The 24,101-nt window shown below is 37.6% G+C and overlaps 1 protein-coding gene across 8 annotated transcripts in view; it reads left to right on the plus strand.

Annotated features, from left to right (window-relative positions):
- The window catches only part of LOC149717065 (putative 3',5'-cyclic phosphodiesterase pde-5), a 71,390-nt gene that overhangs the window by 35,231 nt on the left and 12,058 nt on the right, over window positions 1-24,101 (plus strand). For 7 of the 8 annotated variants that reach the window (XM_089834806.1, XM_089834848.1, XM_089834798.1 and 4 more), the window contains exons 3-9: window positions 16,025-16,102; window positions 17,885-18,046; window positions 19,147-19,184; window positions 21,253-21,414; window positions 21,763-21,797; window positions 21,889-21,991; window positions 23,620-23,713. In XM_089834806.1, coding sequence (XP_089690932.1) covers window positions 16,025-16,102; window positions 17,885-18,046; window positions 19,147-19,184; window positions 21,253-21,414; window positions 21,763-21,797; window positions 21,889-21,991; window positions 23,620-23,713 — 672 coding nt within the window. Of the gene's footprint in view, window positions 1-104; window positions 838-16,024; window positions 16,103-17,884; window positions 18,047-19,146; window positions 19,185-21,252; window positions 21,415-21,762; window positions 21,798-21,888; window positions 21,992-23,619; window positions 23,714-24,101 lie in introns of those variants that run through there. The other variant, XM_089834824.1, reaches the window with a different exon arrangement.

Below are 24,101 nucleotides of genomic sequence, written 5' to 3' on the forward strand. Positions count from 1 at the left end.
CAAATATTTAAAGCTTAAATATGCTAGTTTCCACCAACAAACATGTAGTGTAAATAACCTTCAACTACACTTCAGCATAATCTATTTCCGGCCTCAATTAACCTCTTCTGAAATTTTTAAGCGAAGTTTTGATCTTATCCGATAGAGTACGCGACTTGCGAATAAAATTCTAGCTGAGTCTCGGAAAAGATATGGGCAGGGAGGAGAGATGGGAGAGGAGAGAGCCAGACCCTTATCCTACTTGTCGTTACCATGGAAACGTTTCTTAAGAGAGAGAGGGGGGAAAGATGCGCGAGAGTTCCTAGGAAAACAAGCTTCCGCAGTTTGTCTGCTCAGCTAAAAAAGAAAAAGGGAGCCGCTGCAATTCGTCCCAACAGAGACGGACGGGACACTCGGAGCAGTCGACGCGAATCATTCAAAGCACGAGAGACGCGGAATATTACGTTCCAAAGCTTTCGGCACGTTCCTTTCTTTAGTTAGAGTTTTTCCCTCTCCTCCACTCTCTTTTCTTTTCCTTGACCAAAGTCCCCCTTCCACGTGCTAAGATAACCTTTCCTGTCCCGCACCTTCTTTTCCCTTAATCTACACCGCAAGTCGAACGACTCTGATACATATAAGGAAGACTTCATTTATTGTCGTTGTGGTTTTTAAACCGTTCTAGTTTCAAGTACGGTTGTATATATTAACTGAAAAACAATGAGTGTTCTTTAAAGATCCCGTAGTATTTGTAATTGAAAAATTATGGTAATTGCGACGGCCATAATCATCCCGAGGCATTGAGCCCCTGACAAATGAAAAGTTGTAAAGTCTTATACAACTGGTGTTTCACCAAGAAAGGTTAGTTTCTTGTTTAAGTTTTGTTGTGGCAGCTCACACTCTTCCTGGTAATAGACTTATTATTGCGCGGCTTACGTGTTTATTGATTAATGACCATCATTATCCAACTTGCTAACTTGCTCAGAATGAAACTCATCTCGTGACATGAGATGCCTATCCCACAGTAATCGAAGTTGCGACAAATCTTATGCCAGATTTGATCATTTAGACAAATTTTATACTTGTCTTTGCCCTATGCAACCAAATTAACGTTTGTTGAAAATAGAATTTTATAGTCTGTTAAGCAAGGTCGCTTGGCTCGAATCATAGCCCACTCGATCACGTGCATAACCGTCTGTGAGCGTGGATCGAGTCGGCTATGCTAGAATCCTACAGACAAGAAGAAAATTATTTATAGGCCAATAATAGCCTTAATGAACAACCTATCACGTGGCATACACCATTTTCTGTAATATATGTCAATTTTGTGAACACTTTATTTTGAAATTTAAAATGTGATGACGCATTTTTCAAATCTCACGCCACCACATTATGGGAAGCACTAAAGTAAAGAACTTTCGGTTATGGCCTTCGGACCGGAATGATTGACGTTTCATTTGTGGGCTACGTTTCTCTATAGTTTTTCTTTAAGATGACATCACGCCTGCCAGATTATTACCATAATATAGTTTAGAATATTCTCAAAGAACCGAGTACCTGTATGTATAGTTCTTGTCAGCTCTATTTCTTCACTATATTTGGGATTTTCGCGGGAAAAGAAATTGCCAATATATTTGAATTTTACCGAGTCTCTCTATTCATTCGCACAAAGAAAGACGCACCAAATCTCTAAAGGACCGGAAAACGCCCGCCTTCCACTGTACCAACCGAGTCCTCACTAGCATAGCATCGGGGGAAGGGATGGGGGATGAGAATTTCGGAACACTCAAGGCCATTCGGTCTTTTGTGATTCTTTATAAACCTATTGAAAAAAAAATTTAAACTACCTCGGCAGTACCCGTTATTTATTATTTATTTTTTTACAAAGCAAACGTGCTATGAAAAATCTATCCCGTTTACCAGTCCCTTTAGAGATCCAGCGTTCATGTGAAAAATACAGTATGTATATTTATAAGCTACCCAGCGTTTAGAAACCAGGAAGTTTTCTGTCTATGTAGACACTAAACAGTAAATAATCTTTGGGGCACTCGTATGAAATATGTTCATGATAAGGTTTTTTTTATTTATTTATTGTTAGAATCTGATGTTACTTTTAATTTTAATAAAACAATACACAATTAGGGGTTAATCATCAAGCTACAATGTTACGGGTAAATAATAGGACGATCTTAACATTGTTAATGGGTAGGGGTCTGTGAATCCATCCATCCTTAAGAAACTCAACCGAAACACTTCTAGAATCTTACTCTAGTGTTCCTGAAAACTAACTAACAAACAAATCACTCTTTCACAAACATACTCTTTCTGATGAGTATGTCATGAATCAAAGGTTCTGTTCTTTGGGTAAGACTGACTGTGTGAAAAGTGTCAGCTAACATGGAATTTAAAACATTTAGTTTCGAAGGTACGGGCCCCAAAACATTGGCGTTCGGCTAAAACAAGGAATTTCCTTGCTTTTGGAGGCCAATGTTTTGGGGGTCCGTACCTCCGAAACTAAATGTTTTAAACCCCATGTTCCTTGAAAAATTTCACACAGTCTGACCCAAAGAACGCACCCTTTGATTTATGACATACTTATCAGAAAAACCCTTTGATTTATGACATACTTATCAGAAAAACCCTTTGATTTATGACATACTTATCAGAAAAACCCTTTGATTTATGACATACTTATCAGAAAAACCCTTTGATTTATGACATACTTATCAGAAAAACCCTTTGATTTATGACATACTTATCAGAAAAACCCTTTGATTTATGACATACTTATCAGAAAAACCCTTTATTTTATGACATACTTGACATACTTATCAGGAAAACCCTTTGATTTATGGCATACTTTCAGGAAAACCCTTTGATTTACGACATACTTATCAGGAAAACCCTTTGATTTATGACATACTTATCAGGAAAAAAACCCCTTTAATTTATGACATCCTTATCAGAAAAACCCTTTATATACTTATCACAGCATTAGCAAATTGGAAAATTAAATAAACTAAACCCGAAGGTCTGTAATGTAGCTGAAGTCGATTAAATCGAATATTTGATCGACAAAGATGTTTATAAAGAATGGAAGAATGCAATCGAATTAAGAATTCTTAGAAAGTGACACCCTTTTAAAGAGGCTGCATCCATGCAGTTATCAATTGCTCTTGTATGGGAAAGGATCAAGGAAGGAAACGAGTCCTGAGTTTTAGTACTTATGTTGTACAGTAGAGGTCGACAGACATGGTGATGGTACTGAAGGCGATCATTCAGGGGTTCCATTAAGGTTTCCTTCGCCATCAAGTTCCTTTCCTTCTCCCAGCACCCCTTCCGTACGTCTATCGCTCTTGTTTATTTTTCGGGTAAAAAGCTTTCCTTTTTCCTCAATGTATTATTACATGCCAGCCTTTCCCTTTCATAACATTACTCGGCACTTAAATTGATTGATGAAATTCGCTGTCGATCCCAAAATGCCCAAGAAAGTCAGGGTGAGCGGCCAAAAAGACAAAGGCCCTAACTTGAAGTGTGTAAGGCTGTGTGTATATATACATAAATATGGTATTTCGCACTATGATATGCCCGAGAGAATTATAGTCAGAGGAGTAGATAGCTTCGATCGTCTCGAGAGGCTCAAAAGTGTGGTCTGAATTTTTTGGGCAACTCAGTAGAGCGTTTTATACTAAGAGCGCTACGTCTAGTTGGTCGTACGTGTTGCCAGTTGTTTTTCAACGTTTCTGATCAGGCAAGGAAATAAGATTTAAGTATATTTCTGGATAAAGCAGACCGGCCACGAGTCCCGGAGCCCGACTCTTCTCGTAATATTATATTATACTGGTGTGTCGAGTATAGAGCTGGCGTATCCGAGGGTTAAGAACTTAAATAATAATATAAAATGTGCTAAGTTTTAACTGCGTTGTTGATAACAACAAAGAATCTAAGTAGCAGACAACTAAAAATAAAAATCTTCGTAGTTCAAGGACTTAGAGTCAAGAATAATGTGAACCGAACTGAACTGACTTCAATTTCCAAAACCAGTACCTACTGAGGGAAAAACAACTTACAGGCGATTTTTTTATTGGTCTATTATGCTCAGAGAAGTAGAACGCTGTGACTGGCATAGCATTATGGTCAGAGAAGAACAACGCTGTGATCTGCCGGAGAGAATTATAGTCATAGGAGTAGACAGCTTTTATCTGCCTGAGAGAATGATGGAAAGTGGAGTGGAGCGCTGCGATCAGCCAGAGATAATTATATCATAGAAATAGAACGCTGCGATCAGTCAGAGAGAATTATAGTCAGAAAAGTAGAACCTTTAACATTTTAGCGCTATTTTTTCAACGGAACGATTGCAGAGACTTCCTTAGGGACATTCTATGACCCCAGCCATTCTACTCCATTTGCAATTAATCTTTCTGGCTCCTGGGTTAGTAAGGATGATAGTGCTCCAGTTCCATTAAGCATTCAGTCAAGTCCTCCTCTTTACATATGCAGGAAGTTAAAAGGTCGTTTTGAAAGCGCTTTTCTCTCGCTCTTTGTTTGAATTTGATTGTTCGGCCAAACGTGCCGTAAATAAAGCTTCTCGACTGTAACTTAGATAGCTGTTTGGAATATCTTAATTTATCGTCTACTATATATTCCGAGGTTACAAAATATTTCCTCGACAAACACTTTTGAAATTTTTTACGGTGGTACAAAAAGGCTTTTACCCAATCATTTAATTAGATTATGATAGATAACTCCGTAAACTTTTAAATTAAATGAAAACCCTTGCCGACGTGGTTTGAAATTTTCGGTTTGGAAAGGTACCTCCCTCTAATTCCTGAAATATTAGTTTGATCCTCACACTTAAATGAAATTCATTCGTCATTTTCTTATTAAATATACCTTTATGTTTTTTCTTCAGCCCACAACTAAAACTCAAGTGATCCAGGGTTCATAATTTTCAGGTGAACAAAAACTGAATTATATATCTGGATGTGCTATTTTATCGATGAGTTCATAATCTTCTATTTCACCTGACTGAATTGAATACATTTTCATTGACAATTCGGTTATTAGAGCTTCACTTTAGGGCCGATGGAGTGGAGTCGGTCATTTATGGAAAACAATTAAAGATTTAAAGGGAGTTTTCTGAATAATTTCGTAGTGTTTAATATTGTTAGCGTCAAACGGTGCAATTTTTAATGCGTTTTTGGTAGATTTAGATGATAAGCAATTGTTATTAATAAGATGTCCGTAAACTATTCACCTTGTCTATTCTCTTAAAGCCATAATCTATGGCTTCGTTTTGTGGTATAAACTGGGTTAAGCAGGGTTATAAGGCCGTGCTTTGTTTAGAGAAGGGAAAGGGTTGGTATATAATAATGAAGGAGTTGGACATTTTGATTTACCGTCAATAATGTCGGTGCACGCGCGCTTAACTTTCTACCTAAGGATAAAAATAGCTGCCTCGGACTAATGCGCCACCGTTCAAAATGTCGCAACCACCACTAGACCAATTTTCGTACTTGGAAAACTATCTTTTTCACTTTTATTGATCCAAAAATCCATGAAAGTTGACTAATTAACAAGGAGAGAAGTATTTTGCGCGTAACCTTAATTCCAGATAGGCCTAAGCTTCAACACTCTTATAGGATTTCGCCCTGACGTGATCTCTTATAAGTTTTAATCCACAAAATAACTGTTTTTTTCCAGACCCGCTTCTGCGTAATTTTCCGGCAGTTTAATTCAGTGGGCGTCCTGTAAGAAATCGTAGTCAAAGTTGATAATTGAAGTTACGTGGTATTTTCACTCCGGGGTGGCAGGAGGGGTATTTGAAAGCAAGCTCGACAAGGGCAGCGCTTTAATAAACGATGACGGTTTGTGGAATTTATTTGAGTGCCGAGCGAGCGTTAAAATTCGCCCGCCATCCGGATTCTAGGTGGAAATTTAACATCCTTTCGAATTTTTCATGTCTTTCTCCAGCCCCTCTCTCTGGCTCGCTCCGTGCTTTGAATTACATTCCGCTTCCATCCTTCCTCTTCATTTTACGATTCAACTCTCCTCCTCAACTGAAAGGACCACTAGGTCCATACCGCTTCTCTCGACGCGTACAAGTACATTCATTCTAGCTACAATCCCCCTCCTAATATCAGCTCTTTTGCTAGTCTTGTCCTATCCGTATATATCTTTTATTTAACTTGGGCTCGCTCCATCTAGTCCCTTCTGAAGGGGGACAATTATACCAAATGCCTAGATTAGAAACATTGTGAAAGAACAAATGAACACAGTCTACCTTAGGTGTTGAGCAACAGAAAGATAGGTCCTAAGAATTTTCGGGACAACAATGTCAGTGTAGCTTGGTTATGGTTGTAATTACTGGGTGTTGCAAAAAGGGTGGTAGGACGAAAGTACAGTTTGCGATTGTGAGTCGAAAATGTCCTGTGACATTTTGCCCTCTAGACCACCGTTTACAAGTTATGATTGGACTGTTTTAGGGATGACCCCTTAATTTTAATTCAGAAACTGAGAGACAATGATTTCTAATTTAATTAAGCGGTCATCTCTAAAAACTCTAATCATAACATAAAATGTCACGAAACATGTCCGACTCAAAATCGCTCATAGAACCCACTGATCCTACACCATCCTTTTTGTAACAACCTAGCCTAAACAGTATTAAAAGTGACTTTCGTTAACCTGTCAGGATAATAGTGGATGTTGGCTTAGGAAGGTCACGTGATGACATGAGGGTACCGATTTAATTAAAGATATCTAGGTCTCATGTCCGACTCCTTGGAAATGGGAAGAACTGTTGATTCTTCTTGATTTGCATATGGTATCCTATGTTTTCGGACCCTTTTTGTTTGTCGTCCCTCTGTTGCCTTCTTTGAAAGCAATTTTTGATGTTTGTTCCGTTTGAAATTGCTTCAGTTGAATTGTTCTCTTGACTTAGAGTTCAGTTGACAAGTGCCTCTAAATTTGCATCTTATCCACCCATCTGTTTTTAGAGACGGCTGACACATTTACATCAGCAGAACGTAATTGTTTTTCAATTTTAATCTAAATTCAAATGTGGCGCGTGCATTCGGAAACAACTTTCAAATAATTCTGTAGCATCATTTTCTTATTTCAATTTTGACGTTAGTCGAGTGCTAACAAGCTAGATCAGCTTCCTTTTTTCACTCTATTCTCTAATTAATGCGCTGCGTATCGATCTATAAATAGTAAATCAATTTGCCATCAGGAGTTTGCAATCAATGTTTATCTTGTCTTATTTATTTTTTCTGTGAAAGTAGCTGGGGCAAGCACTATCTGTTTTTAATATCGCACGCTCCGCATCTAGAAAAGACCCATTTCAATTTAAGGCACCGTTAAACTTTCGGAAACGATGGCGACTAAGTTAAAAATGAAAATGTTAACGATGTTTTTCAGTCGATTAAAAAGTCGAGTTTTAAAGACTTTTCAACATGTTTTTTATAGGATCGTAACATATGGGCTAATCATAAACTTAAAATATTGAATAGGACGCGTTTTTACAAGCATAATGTTTGCGGGGTTCGCCGCCAATGCAACCTTGAGAAGAACTGAACCAAATGACTTCTGATGAACCTTCTCCTTGTGCTGCACTGTTGCTGCACTAGCAGCTAGCAGTTAAGATAGATTCCCACTCTGCCTTAAACTAGGGCTGTACGAATATACTTTTTAAAATATTCGTCTAATACCAAATAGTATGGTTTTTGGAAGCCATCTCTTGGCTCGAAATAGAAAAATGAAAAATAATTCGACTAAATAGTGTGAAGTTCAAAAATTCTACCAAAATTAAATTTCTATAAAACTATTCTACCAAAATTAAATTTCTATAAAACTATTCTACCAAATTTAAATTTCTATAAAGCTATTCTACCAAATTAAATTTTCTATAAAACTATTCTACCTTTAAAATTTGTAAATGATGGTACACGGAATCCGAAAACTTCAACGAACCAATGCCCTTATTTTAATTAATGAAAACTATTTTGCTTGTCTAAATATCCCTGGTCGCTTTTCGGAGTCTCAGCCAATGAAGCTAATCGGAGCGCACGCGTACGCGGGATTGATTTTCGGTCGCCATTGTTTATTGTGTTTGACATTAGCTGTAACAAGTAGGTGACCACGGCTTTTTGGAATTGGAAACAATGTGACGAAAAATGGGAATATATATGTCAGTTTGCGACCTCTTGAAACCACTGCCATTTGTCACGTGACCCAAAAATATCTACCGTCAAACTCAAATTTCGGTCGTAGTATAAACGGTCTACTGCCGGAGTCCTGCGTAATTTAATTCACATTTCTACCGTTGGCTGCGTGATTTCCGTCGGTATTTTTCGGTCGAGTGGAAATCTAGCTTTAGGTCAAATTTGAATATTAACGAATTGCGAGTGTTCATCAAGTACAAACATCCAAACTTTCTGAAATTAAAGATAAAATATTGTAGTAGTGTGATGTATGCGCATTCGTGATTGTCAGATATTGATCTGTTTTGGTTTTAATCGTTGGCAAGAAATCTGTAAAAACAAAAGGGAGAGAAAGAGAGCGGAATTGGTCCGACATTTGGCTCCCATCGGACGTCACCCAACGTTTCTATCTGTTTTATGTTTATTTCTCTTGAGTTGTATTTACGAGAGAAAGCGAGTTTCACTCCCCAGTCATTCGCTTCCTAAGCCTTGGGCGTTTCAACTCGCGTGCCGTGAAAAGACCACGTTCTATTTTAGTTTTAATTTCGTTTCTTTCCATTTCAAACCTCGTTACCATCATATTTTATTATATGTTTCACCATAAGTTGAATGCGAGTCACTCTCAATTGTTTTCTAGCCGCGTATCTCTGACTTGACTTTAAAATAAAGTTGACAGCTGACTTTCATGGTGCTGATTTCCTCCTCGGATTTTAGATACATTTGGCTAAAAATATTTTTATGAATTTCGTCGCCATAATTCCCTACTGAATATTTTATCATTGTGTTATGTTTTTTTATCGAATGTTAATTTTTAAAAGAAAGTTGTAGGCCTACAGATATGTTTTTGAGTTTTTTGAAAATTCCTACTTTATTTTTAAGTGCTTCGATGATTATAGAGTTGCGTTAGTAAGAAAATGAAGCGCCGTCACTATATATTTCAGAAAGTGGTTTGTTTGTTTTTATGTTTGTTCTCTAAGAACGGCCACAATTCTTAACAAAGTGTCAGTAACGCCGGGGAAAGGTTTTACAAGTGGTTTGAATGAGTTGCACAAGGTTGGGACTTAGGACGGAGGCGAACCCCTAGAAAAAGGTTTCATAGATAAAGAATGTGTGTGAGAAAATTTGTTTTTACGCTAAAGGATAAGCAACTCCCTATCTCCGACGGAAGATTATTCGATGTATACTTCGTTCCAGTTTGGGTTGTCAGCACGCGCAAACCTGGGTCTCTATGTTGGAGCGGCTTAGCGATTATCTACAACGTACCTTTAAGCGTGCTGACAAGAAACAAATAATATTGATATTCAGTATCTAAAATCTCGAGATTTTAGATAGAAAATCAGTATTTTCCATCGTCGGTTGTCAGCACGCGCGTAGAGATGTAGGTTTGCGCCTGCTGACAATCGAAGCTGGAACAGAGTATATTATATAAAAAAGGACTTGGTTTGCCCAAGCCTAAAAAACAAAACGATAAGAGTTTTTTCCAGTTGACTGAAGCGCGGATATTTTATTTTTCTATATAATTTTAAAGACAATCTGTATTTTACTACTCTTTAATTCAATCTCCTGATTTTACTGGTAATGGATTTATTTCCTATAAATTAATTGAAATAAAATATCTTATCTCAGATTTTTCAACAACAATTCCATTTTCGTAAAAATTTTATCATGAAAAATCTGAGATAATATTTTATTTCAATTAATTTATAGGAAATAAATCCATTACCAGTAAAATCAGGAGATTGAATTAAAGAGTAGTAAAATACAGATTGTCTTTAAAATTATATAGAAAAATAAAATATCCGCGCTTCAGTCAACTGGAAAAAACTCTTATCGTTTTGTTTTTTAGGCTTGGGCAAACCAAGTCCTTTTTTATATAATATCTGTTCCTTCAGTCTTTATTTGTATTAATCTATTATAAAATAATATTTGCCTGAAATGCGAAATTTTTCACTTCTAGGACGAGGTTAAAAATGGTTCTACACTTTTACTAATTCTTATATGATACGGCTCACAATTCGCTTTAGAACCCGAGCTTTATAGTCAACTTCAAAACAAACCTGCCACGATTTTAAACTATCAAAGCCGTATCTTTTACAGTCCACTTTACGATTGCAATTATCCATGACATTGCGTGCACTGCCCTTGTACGTTTACAGTGATTGGCACCGTGGACAGTTATTTTAATTAAAATACCTAGGCCACAGGTCCAGTTTTAAAAATATCCTTATTTCCAACACTGATCCATCTATCCTTCCAGCTTTTACAATCACCCATTGCATAGACTCACTCAATAGTCTGCCTAAGCATGGATTTAGAATAGAAGCTTACGCTTCCTGGATATTTCACTCACCTTAAAACGCGCACAACATTTATTCCTCGTCTAAAATAGTACCAGCCTGGCACGCGCGTTTGTGACGTAGAATTTGAGGCAAATTCAGAGGGGGGTTGAAGTTTTTCGCGTGATCGAGTTCAAATTTTGAATAGCGCGCGATCGCGCGCGCCTAAAGAAAAAAGTTTGCTTCAATTTCTACGTCCCCACCCGCGCGAATTTTTGTGACATAAATGTGTTTAAAATCAAAATGCCTTACTGAAGGCTACAGGGAAATATCCATGAAGCGTAAGCTCCTATTATAAATCCATGGCCTAAGTAAGGCAACTTAAGCCTTGGTCGAAACTAACATCTAAAATATAAATTAAAAAGGTATCTTAAGTATAGAATTTCAACCGAGACACATAATTAAACGAAAATTAGACCCGCCAGAGAAGTTTTTAATAAATATAGTGTTATATTTATTTAAAAATATCAAGTTAAAGTTTCAAGGCGGTGAAATGGCAAATTAGCGTCGTCTACTGTAGAGTAACGAACAATTAGCGTCGTCTGCTGTAGAATAATCTTTTGAGGTACTTACATTTTTAATTAAATTAACATACTTAGACTTAATTAAATTTGGTGAAACTTGAAAAAGGCACACCTTGAATAGTTACTTGTTAATTTAAAAGTATTCCGAAAGCTAACTTCCATGTAGTTTTTAAATGATTCGATGTACAGGAGCACCAAAAACCCCATGTTATTCCTATGGGAAAATCGGCGAAAATCTGTGAATTTTCATTTAACATTACGGGAGGGTGTGGGATCTTATCTAGAAGGGCCTACCGGCCCTCTAGAATATGGAATAATCTGCTGTCGGATAGTTGCCTATCCTATAACGTGAAAACCAATTATCTCGCTCTCCTTCCTTTTTTTTATTTTATTTTTATTTTTTTCCTAGAAGATGTCATATTCGAACTCAGGCACCAACGCAAAAGAGCGCTATTTTCATAAAATTTCACTTTTTAAATTTATCAAATATATCTCGAGCTCAGAATTGTTTTTTAGTGTCGAAAAAGTCCGCCAATTTGTAACTATAGGACCAGAGTGACGTGATTCCCCTCAAAGATTTCCCTAGAATTGTTTACCGCGGGCTCTCAATTACGCCAGTTTTCTATCGTGATTTTCCGCCGAGCGAGAATTAAGCTTACTGTTATTGAAAGTTGTAAAAAATATCAGTTTCTTCGAAAACAATATCATGCTGATATTTCTTATGTGAAATTAGCGTGATTTATACCAAGAAAATTACCGATCAAAATTTAGGGAAAATAAAAATTACCGATCAGTAGGTAATTTATCTATTCATGTGGTTATAGTCCATTAAATTTAAACAACTTTGAATCGTGAGCACTTTATACTTAGCTTGACTGCTTTACACGTTTTTGCGGTTTCTACAATCAAGACAGTAAGCGTGGCCAGGCCTTTCTGATTTAAAGATTTATTAAAAGACAAATATTCTAGCGCATCATTGTAAGTGCTGGCTGGCGCCTGTTAAGTAATTTTGGAAGTAATATAGAATTAATTGATCATTTAAATATGAAATGAACTTTCAATGCGAAATGAGCCCTTGGCCCAAATAAATGAAGCACTAGCATGGCATGGGCATGACACCTCTTGGCCCGGCTGGCAAGTCAACACTACACTGACTAACAATATTAGGATTCCCGCCAGCAGAACTGACAAGTGAACGAACGGGAAATCAGGGGAAAACTGTACTCCGAAGTAAAAAGGGACATTGTTATAGTCTCTGGAAGGATGGTACATTTAGTTTCACTCCCAGAGGTTAGAACTCTGTGCACCAAAATTTCAAAAATTTTTGGTAATTTAGCTTTGTAAAATTATGGTAAGATATTAATCGGTAATTTATGTTGTATTTGATAAATTACCGGTAATTTACGGACGGTAAATTACTGACTCTTAACTCAAGGGTGCGGGTTCAAAGGACTATTTAGTATTCAGGGTACATTGATAGTAAACTCCTACTGGTTTCCTTTCCAGTTTCTTAAAACACCCAGGCAACGCGAGATAGCTTAGCTAGTTTCTTATAAATGTTTTATTTAACAAAGTAATAATTGTCGATGGCTCTATTGTTAAGGGAATAAATTGTAAGCCATTATCTCTTTTGAATGCAGGCGGCACTTGGCAGATGCAAAGCCTCTTTTCTAGATTAAAGCCAGTAAAAGGGATATCAACGATCCTCAGCTTTTTAATCGCCAAAATGGAATCTTCATTTACTGGCGAGTGTCTCTTCCAGACACTCTCTAATGTCCTCTCACATCTTAGCTCGAGGAATAAGTTGACAATCCCTCAAAACTGATACGCACTCGTCTTTAGGTTGTCGAGTGAAACCAACCAACACAACTTTTTATTCTTGGGAGAAAATGAATGCATTCCTTATGGAAAGAAGCTCTTATTTGGAGTTCGGGGCTAAACAAAAGCGGGAAACGCAATTCCTCAAAAGCTTGAATCGTCGGCCGCTAGCCTATCAGCTTTTAAGTGAATTTGTTTCGTTCTAGCGCGGGCGGCTGCTCTAAATAAATAATATACAAACAAACGAATGGAATGAAATTGAATAAAAATAATTTTACCGTCTATCCTAAATTAAATTGTCTCGCTATTTTTATTTGTTCAAAACCTTTTAGCCATGTCCCCAATGAACCACTAATAAAAAGGAGATTTGGAGACTCAAACATACGTTACTAGATAGGCTATTCAGCGTTGCCTGGATGTCGTAAGGGACCAGAAAACTATAAATAAACTTTAGATCCACCCGTAATATGCATGATGTTTTTTCTTCATATTCAATAAAACAATGATTAATTAAGGATTAATCACAAAGCTACAATGTTACAAATACGACAATCTTATCAGGCTAATGGCTAGAGGTCCACAGACACAACCTTAAGGAGAGCTCAACCAAATCACTTCCATAGATGTCTGCGCTCACTTCATTTGAGCGAGGCTCTTCAAATTAATTGATGAGCTCAAAAGCCCGAGCCGAACCTGAAGGTTTATGAAAAACATGATGCATCAGGTTATGCTGGATGCTTAGGTTAGGTTTCGTTAAATAGAGGGGATGGTTTGCGGTTATAGTGCTTTCTGGTTTAGGGGATCAACGATTTTTTTAGATACATTATTTGATTCGTATGGTTTTTAAAAATTATACTTTAGTGGGGTGCACAATTTAGTTTCATTCATATTATTTGAAATGTGACGTCATTAGAAATATTTCACGATTGTGTTTCAGAAATGTTTTCAGTTGTACGATTTAATTTAATAACACCAGGTATAGATTTAATTTTAGAAGTAGGAATGGAGCACGGTTAGTATTTACTTCAGTCCGACTCATAGGAAAGTATAGAGCCCCTCCTTCCAACGCGTAACGAAAATTTCAAATTATCTTATTGGCTCACTTAAACTACGTTTTGATGACGTTGTTGTCGGGGACGGTGAAAAAAAATAATTATTTTTTACCTCAGTCGCTATGACCCGCCTCTTCTTTCATAACCCCCCCCCCCGGGTCCCGAGGAAGGGCGTCCGGGACTTTGACGCTCGCCCAGATTACTCTGTTCTCCATTCCTACTTCTAAAATTAAATCTATCCCTGACAATACCCTAGGGAGATAAACTATATGGCGGACCACGTGAGCCGTGTAAAGTTAATATTAAGGCCCACCCCCTTGGGCCATCTTGTTTAATACAAAAGTAGTTCAAGTCATTTGGATAGTTAATAAATATTCTATTTTTGCATTCATCGCGTAAAAATAGCCATAAAATTGTTAATTTCAACATCTACACTACTTGAAGAAATATTCTCCGGAAATATGAGAGTACCAGGCTCTAGCTTGAGCTTACTAAATTGACTGAGCACGAGCTCGAGGTGAGCCTTAAATACTATCAATTTTGAACCCGAGGTGAGCCCGCGAAAGATATTAGAGCGAGCTTGAGCTCGAGTTGAGCCTTAAATACTATCAATTTTGGACCCGAGGTGAGCCTGCGAAAGATATTAGAGCGAGCTTGAGTTCGAGTTGAGCCCATCAAAATTATGTGAATGAACACGATCCCTAGGTGAGTTCATTTATCAAAACTAACTTCGAACTCACATTGAGGTCGACGGAAACATTGTTTTAATTTCGAGCTAGAGGTGAGCTCGTTGTGTATTTCAATAAAGTAACGTAAGCTGAGCCCAAGCGATGGTGGACAGGTATGATCACTTCTAATGAACCTTCGCCTGGTGTTACCAGTATCAACCATGCGGTTTGGTCAATTTCGGAAATTAACGAATTATGACTGTTCAGAACAAACATGTAAAGAACTTTCCGAAGTACACTAGATTAACTAAGTTACGTTGCGTTGCCCGTTTGATTTTAGGGACTGGAAAGCGTGAAAAATTTCATATTTTACTAAACATGTCAGTGGTAAACACTAAATAGATTTTAACCATACTCGTATGAAATATCTGCATGATGGAGATTTTTTAGATACTTGTCTTTTTACAAATTTTAAAATCAACAAAGCAATGTTTAATTAGGGGTTAGTCACAAGGCTACAATGTTACGAAAATGTAATACGACATCCTTAACGGGCTTATAGGGTAGGGGTCCGCGGACCCAACCGTGTGCTTTACAACCAAACCATTTCTATCTGGTGTTACTAATATCATGGATAGATTTAATTTTAGATGTAGGAATGGAGAACGGTTAGTTTTTACTTCAGTCCGACTCATAGCCCAGTACAGAGCCCTCCCTCCGACTCGTCCAACTCGTAACGAAAAGTTTAAATTATCTAATTGGCTCACTTAAGCTACGTTTTGACAGCGTTCCTGACGGGAACGGCGAAAAATATATACGCAATTCCTTTTTACCTCTGTCGCTATGACCCGCCTCTTCTTTCACACCCCTCCGTCCCGTGGAAGGGGATCCGGGACTTTGACGTGCGCCCAAATTACTCTGTTCTCCATTCCTACTTCTAAAATTAAATATATCCATGTTAATATCAACCGTCAAGATAACTAAAGGCAAAATAAAAATCGCAACTGAAATTTTACTAGACGTAGAAATAATTTGCGTTACTAAACGTCGCGGTGTCATACTTGCAGAAAGTAACATAAATTAGTGACTTATGAAGGAAACAAGAAGCGTAGGTTATAAATTAGTTGCCTGTGAGAGAGATAGAGGTGGCTCGCGGCCGTAATTCATTGGTGATATATTTAGGTAAGGCTGGCGTTTTAATCGGCTTCTATTGAGAACGCCTGTTTCCCAACTTTAATTGTATTCGCTTTCCTCCATCCTACCCTTAATTAGTTTCCTGAGTAGTGTCATTAATTTTGATGCAAGGCGTGCGCTCGTTATATTCCATTCGAGTTTATTGATTATTCAAACGCATTTTGCACTATTCCCTTGAAACACTTGGATAGAACAAAAATATCTCTCCTGTGTTTATAACTCGTTCACAGAGTGAATCTTATTTTTGTGCAGGTTCCGGGAAGCACTTAGAAGTGGCCTCTCCATCCAGAATGATGAGAAGTACATCGCAAGATTGTCTGCAAAGAACAGGTATATCAAATTTACATCGTATTTAGAATTTTTACCATTGGTAAGGTAAACTGCAGTCCTTCATTAAAATCTAATCCAGTTGCTCGATACATCATTTTACCACGACTGTAAACCAGGGAGGAGTAGAAAAGGAGATGAATTGTAGGGTGAACTAGTTTCCTACCTCTGTTTAACCCCCCACAGTGGGAGAAAGGGGACCGCTGAAAAAGGGGTAACATATTGGTTTCTATAAAACAGCTTTCCTTAAATGCTGCTCCATGGTGGTAGATTGTTAGAAGCCAATGAAATTATAGTTTCTAGTGTTTTTTCGGTTATTGCAATTTAAAAAACCAACTGGTTTAAAACTTTAAACCATCGGGGAAAAAACGGTTAACAGAAACCAACAAAAACAAGACGGCCCAAGGGCTCGTAATAGTAGCCATATCGTACGAGTGAATAGCCCCTCTATACCCTACCCTAATGAGTGGATAACCCCTCTATACCTTACCCTAATGAGTGAATATCGCTATCTTTTTCAATGCTTAAATGATTTACCGTGCATAAAATCAGAGTGAATAGCCCCTCGATTCCCTACTCTAAACAGTGATTAAATTATGACCGTATAAATTTACTTATGCTGTAATTCTAATATTCCGGCGAATCGAAGAACAGATAGTTTTTAGTGATAATCCCCTCGATGAGTTTACAACATAGACTTATGCCGATGCACACTTATCGCATCTCATAAATTTCTAACAGGGACTTATGCCCAGAAACGTTTGAAAGAGAAAGTTTAGTTATAGTGATTACGCATTTTAGTGATTAACCCCTCGAATTACCTTTAGCAATGCTAAAATGATCAAATGCATAACGCTCATTTAACACTATGTTAGCTCTATCTAAACCCACATTTGAATTAACCGCCAAAACGTTCCAGTCAAACATAACATAGATGACGATAGCTACCGAACGAGAACGAAACACATGAGGAGCGCGGTAGGAAACGGGGAAAATCGTTATCTATTTAATTAGCACATACATAAAAAGAAAATAAATATAAAAACCCCAAACATACAAATTCATAAGTATCCGACCCCACAGATAGAAATTCAAAAGTATCCGATCCCACAGATTAAGAGGTACCCCACCCCACATCACCCCGACATTTTAGAGATAAAAATAAATGATAAAAAACTCGGGGTCTCTATCAAGTCTCTATAGTTCAGTGGTAGAATGTTTGCCTACTAAGCCAGCGACCCGGGTTCGATTCCCGGGTCTAACCTGAAAAATTTTAATTAAAATTAAATCTCTAACCGAGCCCAGTAACCCCTATGGGTGGGTTGTGGTAATATAAAGTTCCTTTTAAGCTAAAATCTGACGATAACGAAGCGACAACCCCGGCCACTACTACTACTACGGACGGCTCGGGTCAAACTAAGAGCCTATCGTATACTACGATATGGCTAAAAACTGGTTTTAGACATCCCTACGGGGATACATCCGTTCAGTTGTGGGAGTTAAGAAATACGGTTGTTAGGCTGAAAAGCGATTAAAATATATCCTTTTTCACTCCTCCCTGCATTCAACCATGAATATCCTAATAAATAACTAGTTATTATTATATCCATTGTACAAACTTGCAATCTCTTGTTTCTTAACTCGACAACTAATTAATCCAAGGCTTAACATGATAAACTAAAAACCAGGGGAGATCTGAAAGTTGTTGCACTCAAGAATAAATAGTCTTTCCAGGTTCCATGACGGATTAGTTTTGTTTTTGGTGGTATATTTTATTGTGTTTAGCTCTGCTGAGCCCGAAAGTGGTAACGGACTATTTGAAGGAGAATCCTTCTTTCGTCGAGGATTACGTCATGAGTCACGTGGACCTTGAACTTTTGGAAAGATGGATGATTCGCAAGACGCAAAGATCCATCAAACGCGCCCTATCCACCGAAACCGGAAACGGTATTTATTTCCCTTTTTATTTCCATCGACCAATCTGTCTTTCTCTCTTTCAATCTTACAAGAGTATCTAAAATAGAGTATTGAGTTTACCCATTCCTCCAATACTCCTCAGACGTTGAGGAATAATGGTCACGACCATATACGTGGTCTTGTCATCGAAGAACAATTCCTACGAATGTAATTGATTGACCTTTAACATTTGGTATCTAAATAATGAATTGTACGAGAAAGCCGAATAGATTAAATTGTAGAATGTGTTTCTCAAAATGCCACACGTCTTATTCCGATTATTAATTTATAACGCCTCCTTCCATGTGAATTCTTTTTTGGATTTCAGATAACCTTTTTGAACAATTTCTATATTTTGTCCTATACGACTAAATGTTTTGCCAAAATATTATTTTATATCCCGTGTTAAACACGATCTCCTCAAGACGGCAAGATTATTTCATGTAGTCCAAAAATGTCTAAAAATATCACGTGGTATACCCACCACCCAGTTTTTACAAGAGTTTCGAGTTAAAAAAATTTCTTCATACAAAGTTAACATCGTTATTCAGAGTTATTGTAGAAAACGCTCACCATCGGCATAAATATAAACACGAGCTAATATGTCTTACTCCACATGCTTGACTATTCCCTTCTTATAGTGCGCCAATGTTTGGGAGTCCATATCTCCGTAAATAAATGTTGTAGACTCCTTCACTTTCCACTCAGTTTGACTAAAAAAAACAGCCTTAAATTTATGGCAGTCTTATCAGAAACACCTTGTATTATTTCCATTTAGCCTATGAATTTTACTAACGATGTTTTGACTCAGAATTTTAATCTTTCGCGATAGCATTTGGGAAACACTAATATAGAAAAAGTGTGCGAATGAAAAGATCACTCGTGACCTTTATGAGAATTACAAACACGATTTTTCCCTCCTCAACAAAGCAACTGCTCAATCACTTGAAACTGTTAGAGTGTTTCTACCAAGTGCACTTGAATCCATTCTCGGCAAAAAACAATTAGGCTTTGCAATATTTTCTTTGAACAATATATGAATGAAGTCAATGAAGAAACGTCTATATTTTGAGACTCTTCTCTCTTTTCAGATCGGCCTGGACGCAAAACGAGTTTATCCCGTTGGAAAGTAAGTGCTCCGCTGTCAAAATGTTTCATTTTTGGTTCAGCTCTTAAGCCTTGCCATTTCCTCTTATTGTTGTTGTTATTGTTATTTTCTCCTTGGCTGCGTTCGCTTCCCTTTCCCATCAGTCGACATTACGTTCTTATATTCCCAAATGGAAGAAGAAAATGACTCATTCAGTCTTTAGAAAATACAAGGATAATTACAGTATTTAGTGGAGGTTGGCGACATTCTCTTGAAAGTTTTGTGGTCTTCCCCATTTTCTTGATTAACACTATATCAGATCGACAAAAACCACAATGTTGCTAGCTATATATAGTTCTACTGAAGCGTCTAGAATGATGGGAGGACTTCTGAGGGTACAAAGGAAACGTTATAGGCTATTCCATTAATTCCTCCAGGGAAGCAAATACACACGAGTTGAGGCCACTGCCTTAGGTTATTTCAATTACGCCAAGAAACACGGCTAAAGGCAAGTTCCGCGTGTTACACGGTCGGGCTCCGTCTTGCTTCTTGGCGAGAGGGAAATATCCTAAGATTGTGGTCTCCTTCCTGCGTGTTGTTTTCTCTTCGTGCAATTAATGGAATTGTAGAGAACCTCTCCATCTCATTCTCTCATCGAAGCTGTGGTTGTATAAACCTTGTAAAACAGAGTTAGACCGTTAGACGTACTAGCGGTGGAGATAGAAGGAAGAGTCTCTTCAATTAGCGACCCTTCCTTTGACCAATTTGACCCATTATTCATTGTATGGATGCTTATTATGTACTAATTGAGTCTCTAATTGCTCAACACGCCAGAATGACCTTACACCTACACCGTCCCCGTCTCAGAGCTAGAATACTCTCGAAAACAAGTTGTTAAGTTTCAAAAATATCAACGACTTCTTCCTTAATATTCTATCGTATCCCTACGCTGACAATTCAGGATGAAGTTGATTAGGCCTATTTTTTCGAGTTAAGCTTTCTAACTGTAAGCAAGAGAGTATAACTTTAGCCCTGCTTTCTACCTTGTTTGGTCGGGGTCGTTCTGTTTTTTGCCCCCCTAGAACTTCAAATAGCCAGTCAGATTGCTAGAGGTTAGATATTGTGTTTTTGGAAAGTAGCGCTACTCTTGGGATTCTGGGAGAGGGAGCCACTCCTCGTTCGTCACCTCTAAGCTCATAGTTTGTTTTGAGTGGACTATTTTTCTCTCTCTAAAAGCTGTGAGGAGGCTATCCTGGGAGGGGGGTCGCTATGCTAGAGGGGTAGAAATCTAACGCCTCAAACGAGGCGCAGCACGCGGAGGCAGAAGTATTATACTCTCTCCTATTTTTTCTTGCTGTAAGCCATATGATTTCCCTCTATTGATGCTAAGCGCCTGAATATTAAACTGCATTTCAGTCAGCATCAATTAATGAGTCCAATTGTTAGTTTTAAAAAGGCTAATTCAGAGGCCACTCTAGACGTTAATAGAGTTAAAACTTCATTCTTTGGAAGCCATCAGAGTAACTGTTATATCTCATCTGTTGGTTCAATGGACAGCGTAATTTTAACTTATCGTTTGAAAACATTTTATCGTGCGGCGAAAATCCCTAAATGTATTTGAAAACCATACACTCAATGGAGGTTTCCCTTTATCTATCTATTTCTGATAAAGGTTATTGCCAGTCTGACCTTTCTTTCACGTTTTTTCAACGGTCGCCTTCTTGGCTTCAAATTAGAACTCTTAAAGCAGCCCTGCATCGATTCTTTAGCCTCCCTAAAAAAGATAAAAAGCTACAGTCCATTGGCTATAAGGCAATAGAGCTGAAAGGCAGTAGAAAGGAGGTACGCGTAATGACGTTTTGACCCTCTTTCTCTAAGTCTGGGCCTTCTGGCTCTATTACTTATATTTTAGGAACATATAGAGCTTTTTATATTGTTATTATAGGATTTAGGTAGCGTGTGTCTTTATCCTTTAGCCTAACCAACCAATATAATCTTATTTCTGAGGTGGTTCCATGGCGTTGAATAAAATACACTTATTTATTTAAGCTTCTTTTTAATAATTAAGGTTTTAAAGATAATTAATATAATATTGTATTTTACGTTTCAGTTTTGCGTGCACGCTGACAAACGTAAAATGTTACAAGAATTAACGAACGCGCTTTATTTGCGACCACATAAAGCTCACGTCTTGAGCGAATTGGCCAAAACCATTTGTTCGGCAGTCAACGCTGATTCCTTTGACCTATTTATGTACGACAGGCTGACTGAAGTAAGTATATGAAGCCCTTTACAAAAGAAACTTTAGAACTTATTAAAATATATTTTTTTCTTTAATTCAAAAGTCGGATTAATTTATCGCTTGACCAGACTAATTAGGGTTCACGATTTACTTTTTCTGTAAATCTTTGTGAATCTAATTAATCACGTCCTTTAATTAAAGTTACCAATTTAAAAACATCAACCACTCCCAAGTGGCGCCATAATCATGGCTCAAATTAGATAGTTGTGGTCGTCGACTAACCAATCTAATAACTTTTTCAACTCATATTTTATAAACTTAAGTAGATTATATAAACATCGGAAGTAATCATTTAATTTTTCTTTATTTTTTGACAAGGAAATAACCAAGTTTCAACAACTAGATGGTGTTAAGTGAGTTCTTATTGTTACTATAATACTTTAACGGTGCCTTCGTACTGGCGCGAAAAATTGTCTTTAATTGGTGAACTCTTTATTTCCGTAGACCCGGTGAAATTCCCAAACCATTTCCGGCTGAAATAGGAACAAATGTCACAGCCTATGTCGCTAGAACCAAAGAAGTAGTTAGAATAACGTACGATGATAACGTAAGTACTTACTTTAATTATTGTTAGAACGGCTGAAGGGACATATATTAGAGCCCCACGTTAAAGAATGATTTTCAATTTAGGGGCTTTTCACAAATTACGTGACGTAGACAGGAAGGGAAAGGATTTGAATTTATGTTACCAAAAGTATATAGATTTATAAAAAGTACACTTCATTAAAAATTCCCTGCCTCTGGCTGTAGACGACATGTAAACTGAGAAGAAAACTTACCCTAATCTCAACCCTTTACACGAATTAACCAGTCAAGGAAGAGCTGCTTGACGTCAGAGGTTTATAGAATGTAGTACATGATGCTGGCGATCCAAACGTTAATTTTTGGTACTAGAGCTAGCATCCGCTACTTTGGGGGCCTATACATAGTTTACAGGCGTGGAGGATTCATACCATTTGCACATGGAGACCTGGCAACTTAGAGTGTAAAATAGCAGACGATTTTACACTCTAAGTCGCTTGGTCTCCTGGTGTTAATGGTAGGAATCCTCTACGCCTGTAAACTATGTATTCACGGTTTGTTCCCTGGGTCACGGTCGGGAAGGTAATCATATGCAGAGGGGGTCGACACTATTCTGGGAAAAAGGAGGGTTTCTCATATTACACCGCGCGAGCAAGTTTCAACGAAGTGTAATTTTTGTTTTTATTTCTATATACTTTTGATGTTACTAATTGTTACTGGGGGAGGGTCATGGAAAATTTTACGAAACAAATCATATTTTGACACATCAACGTCATAGCGTTTTTAGTTTTTCTACGGCCGAAAAGGATTGCCACTTGCAAATATAGACTAGGAAAAAGATTTCCTATTGTATAGTTACGCCTCTTTTCCCACTCTTTAGAGGAAAATAGACCAGAAAGCTCAAAAGACTCAAAATGCATGTACACAGGGGTTCTTCTCGATTGGTATTTTTCTTACTATGGGGAGGGGTCGAAAATTGGTCTTTCATTGCGTGACGTAATTTGTCAACAACTCCTAATAGACCCAATGATATATATAATCCTATAAACCGGCCCTGACGTTTTTGCATTAGGTTTAAAGCTTTTAAAAGAATGAAAGAAGTTGTTATATTATTAATATAATTAAATATTAAAAATATAAATTCGAAGGAAGCTAACATTCAGGGGTCTTCATCCCCTTGTTAATCCTACGACCCCTGTAGAAATGTTTCAACCCATACACTAGTTTTCAGGAGAAAAAAACCACCAGGGAATAGGAAACTAAAAATTTTATTTAGCACGAACTGTAAACGATATTTAATCAATAAAATAAGTTTTATTATTTCACCAGAGATATATTTAATTTTAGAAGTAGGAATGGAGAACGGTTAGTATTTACTTCAGTCCGACTTAAAGCCCAGTATAGAGCCCCTCCCTCCAACACGTAACGAAAAGTTAAAATTATCTTATTGGCTCATTTAAACTACGTTTTGATGACGTTACTGACGGGGACTGCGAAAAATACGTAATTCCTTTTTACCTCTGTCGCTATGACCCGCCTCTTCTTTCATACCCCTATGTCACGAGGAAGGGCGTCCGGGACTTTGACGTGCCCCAGATTACTCTGTTCTCCATTCCTACTTCTAAAATTACATCTATCTCTGATTTTACATAGGATTTACGTTTCCCGGACGGTTTATTATCAAAAAGCGACGAAGTTCGGTACGCTCTTTGTTATCCCGTCGTGCAACCGGACGGCGAGCTCTCCGGTAAAGTTGATCTCACTTTTCCATCTTAATTATAGCAAAAGTACACCGAAAATATACAAAGTGTCTAACAGGCTGCACTTTCTGCCACATGCGTTTTCAAGAGGGCCATGCTTTATCAAATCGCTTCCAGCCCCCACTAGCCTATCGAATATCGTACTCGACAATAAAGTTCCGCTTTATTTTTACTCTAGAGCGGCGAAACACCGCTACCATAGTTTCACATTTGACCGCTTGGAGGGCAGTCACATTCCTAATTTTACAAAAACGACTACCTCATGAATTTACAATCTGGTTGGCTTAAATTATTTCGAAATGACTCGCGCTCCAAAAAGCATGTCAGGTGCTAAAATGACCTTTAGACACTTTGTGTTTTTCCATTTGCTTTTGG

This window comes from Phalangium opilio, unplaced genomic scaffold, assembly GCF_054372755.1.
Source record: "Phalangium opilio isolate 3A_F unplaced genomic scaffold, DU_Popi_V2 ptg000003l_1, whole genome shotgun sequence".
Taxonomy (NCBI): Eukaryota; Metazoa; Arthropoda; class Arachnida; order Opiliones; family Phalangiidae; genus Phalangium; species Phalangium opilio.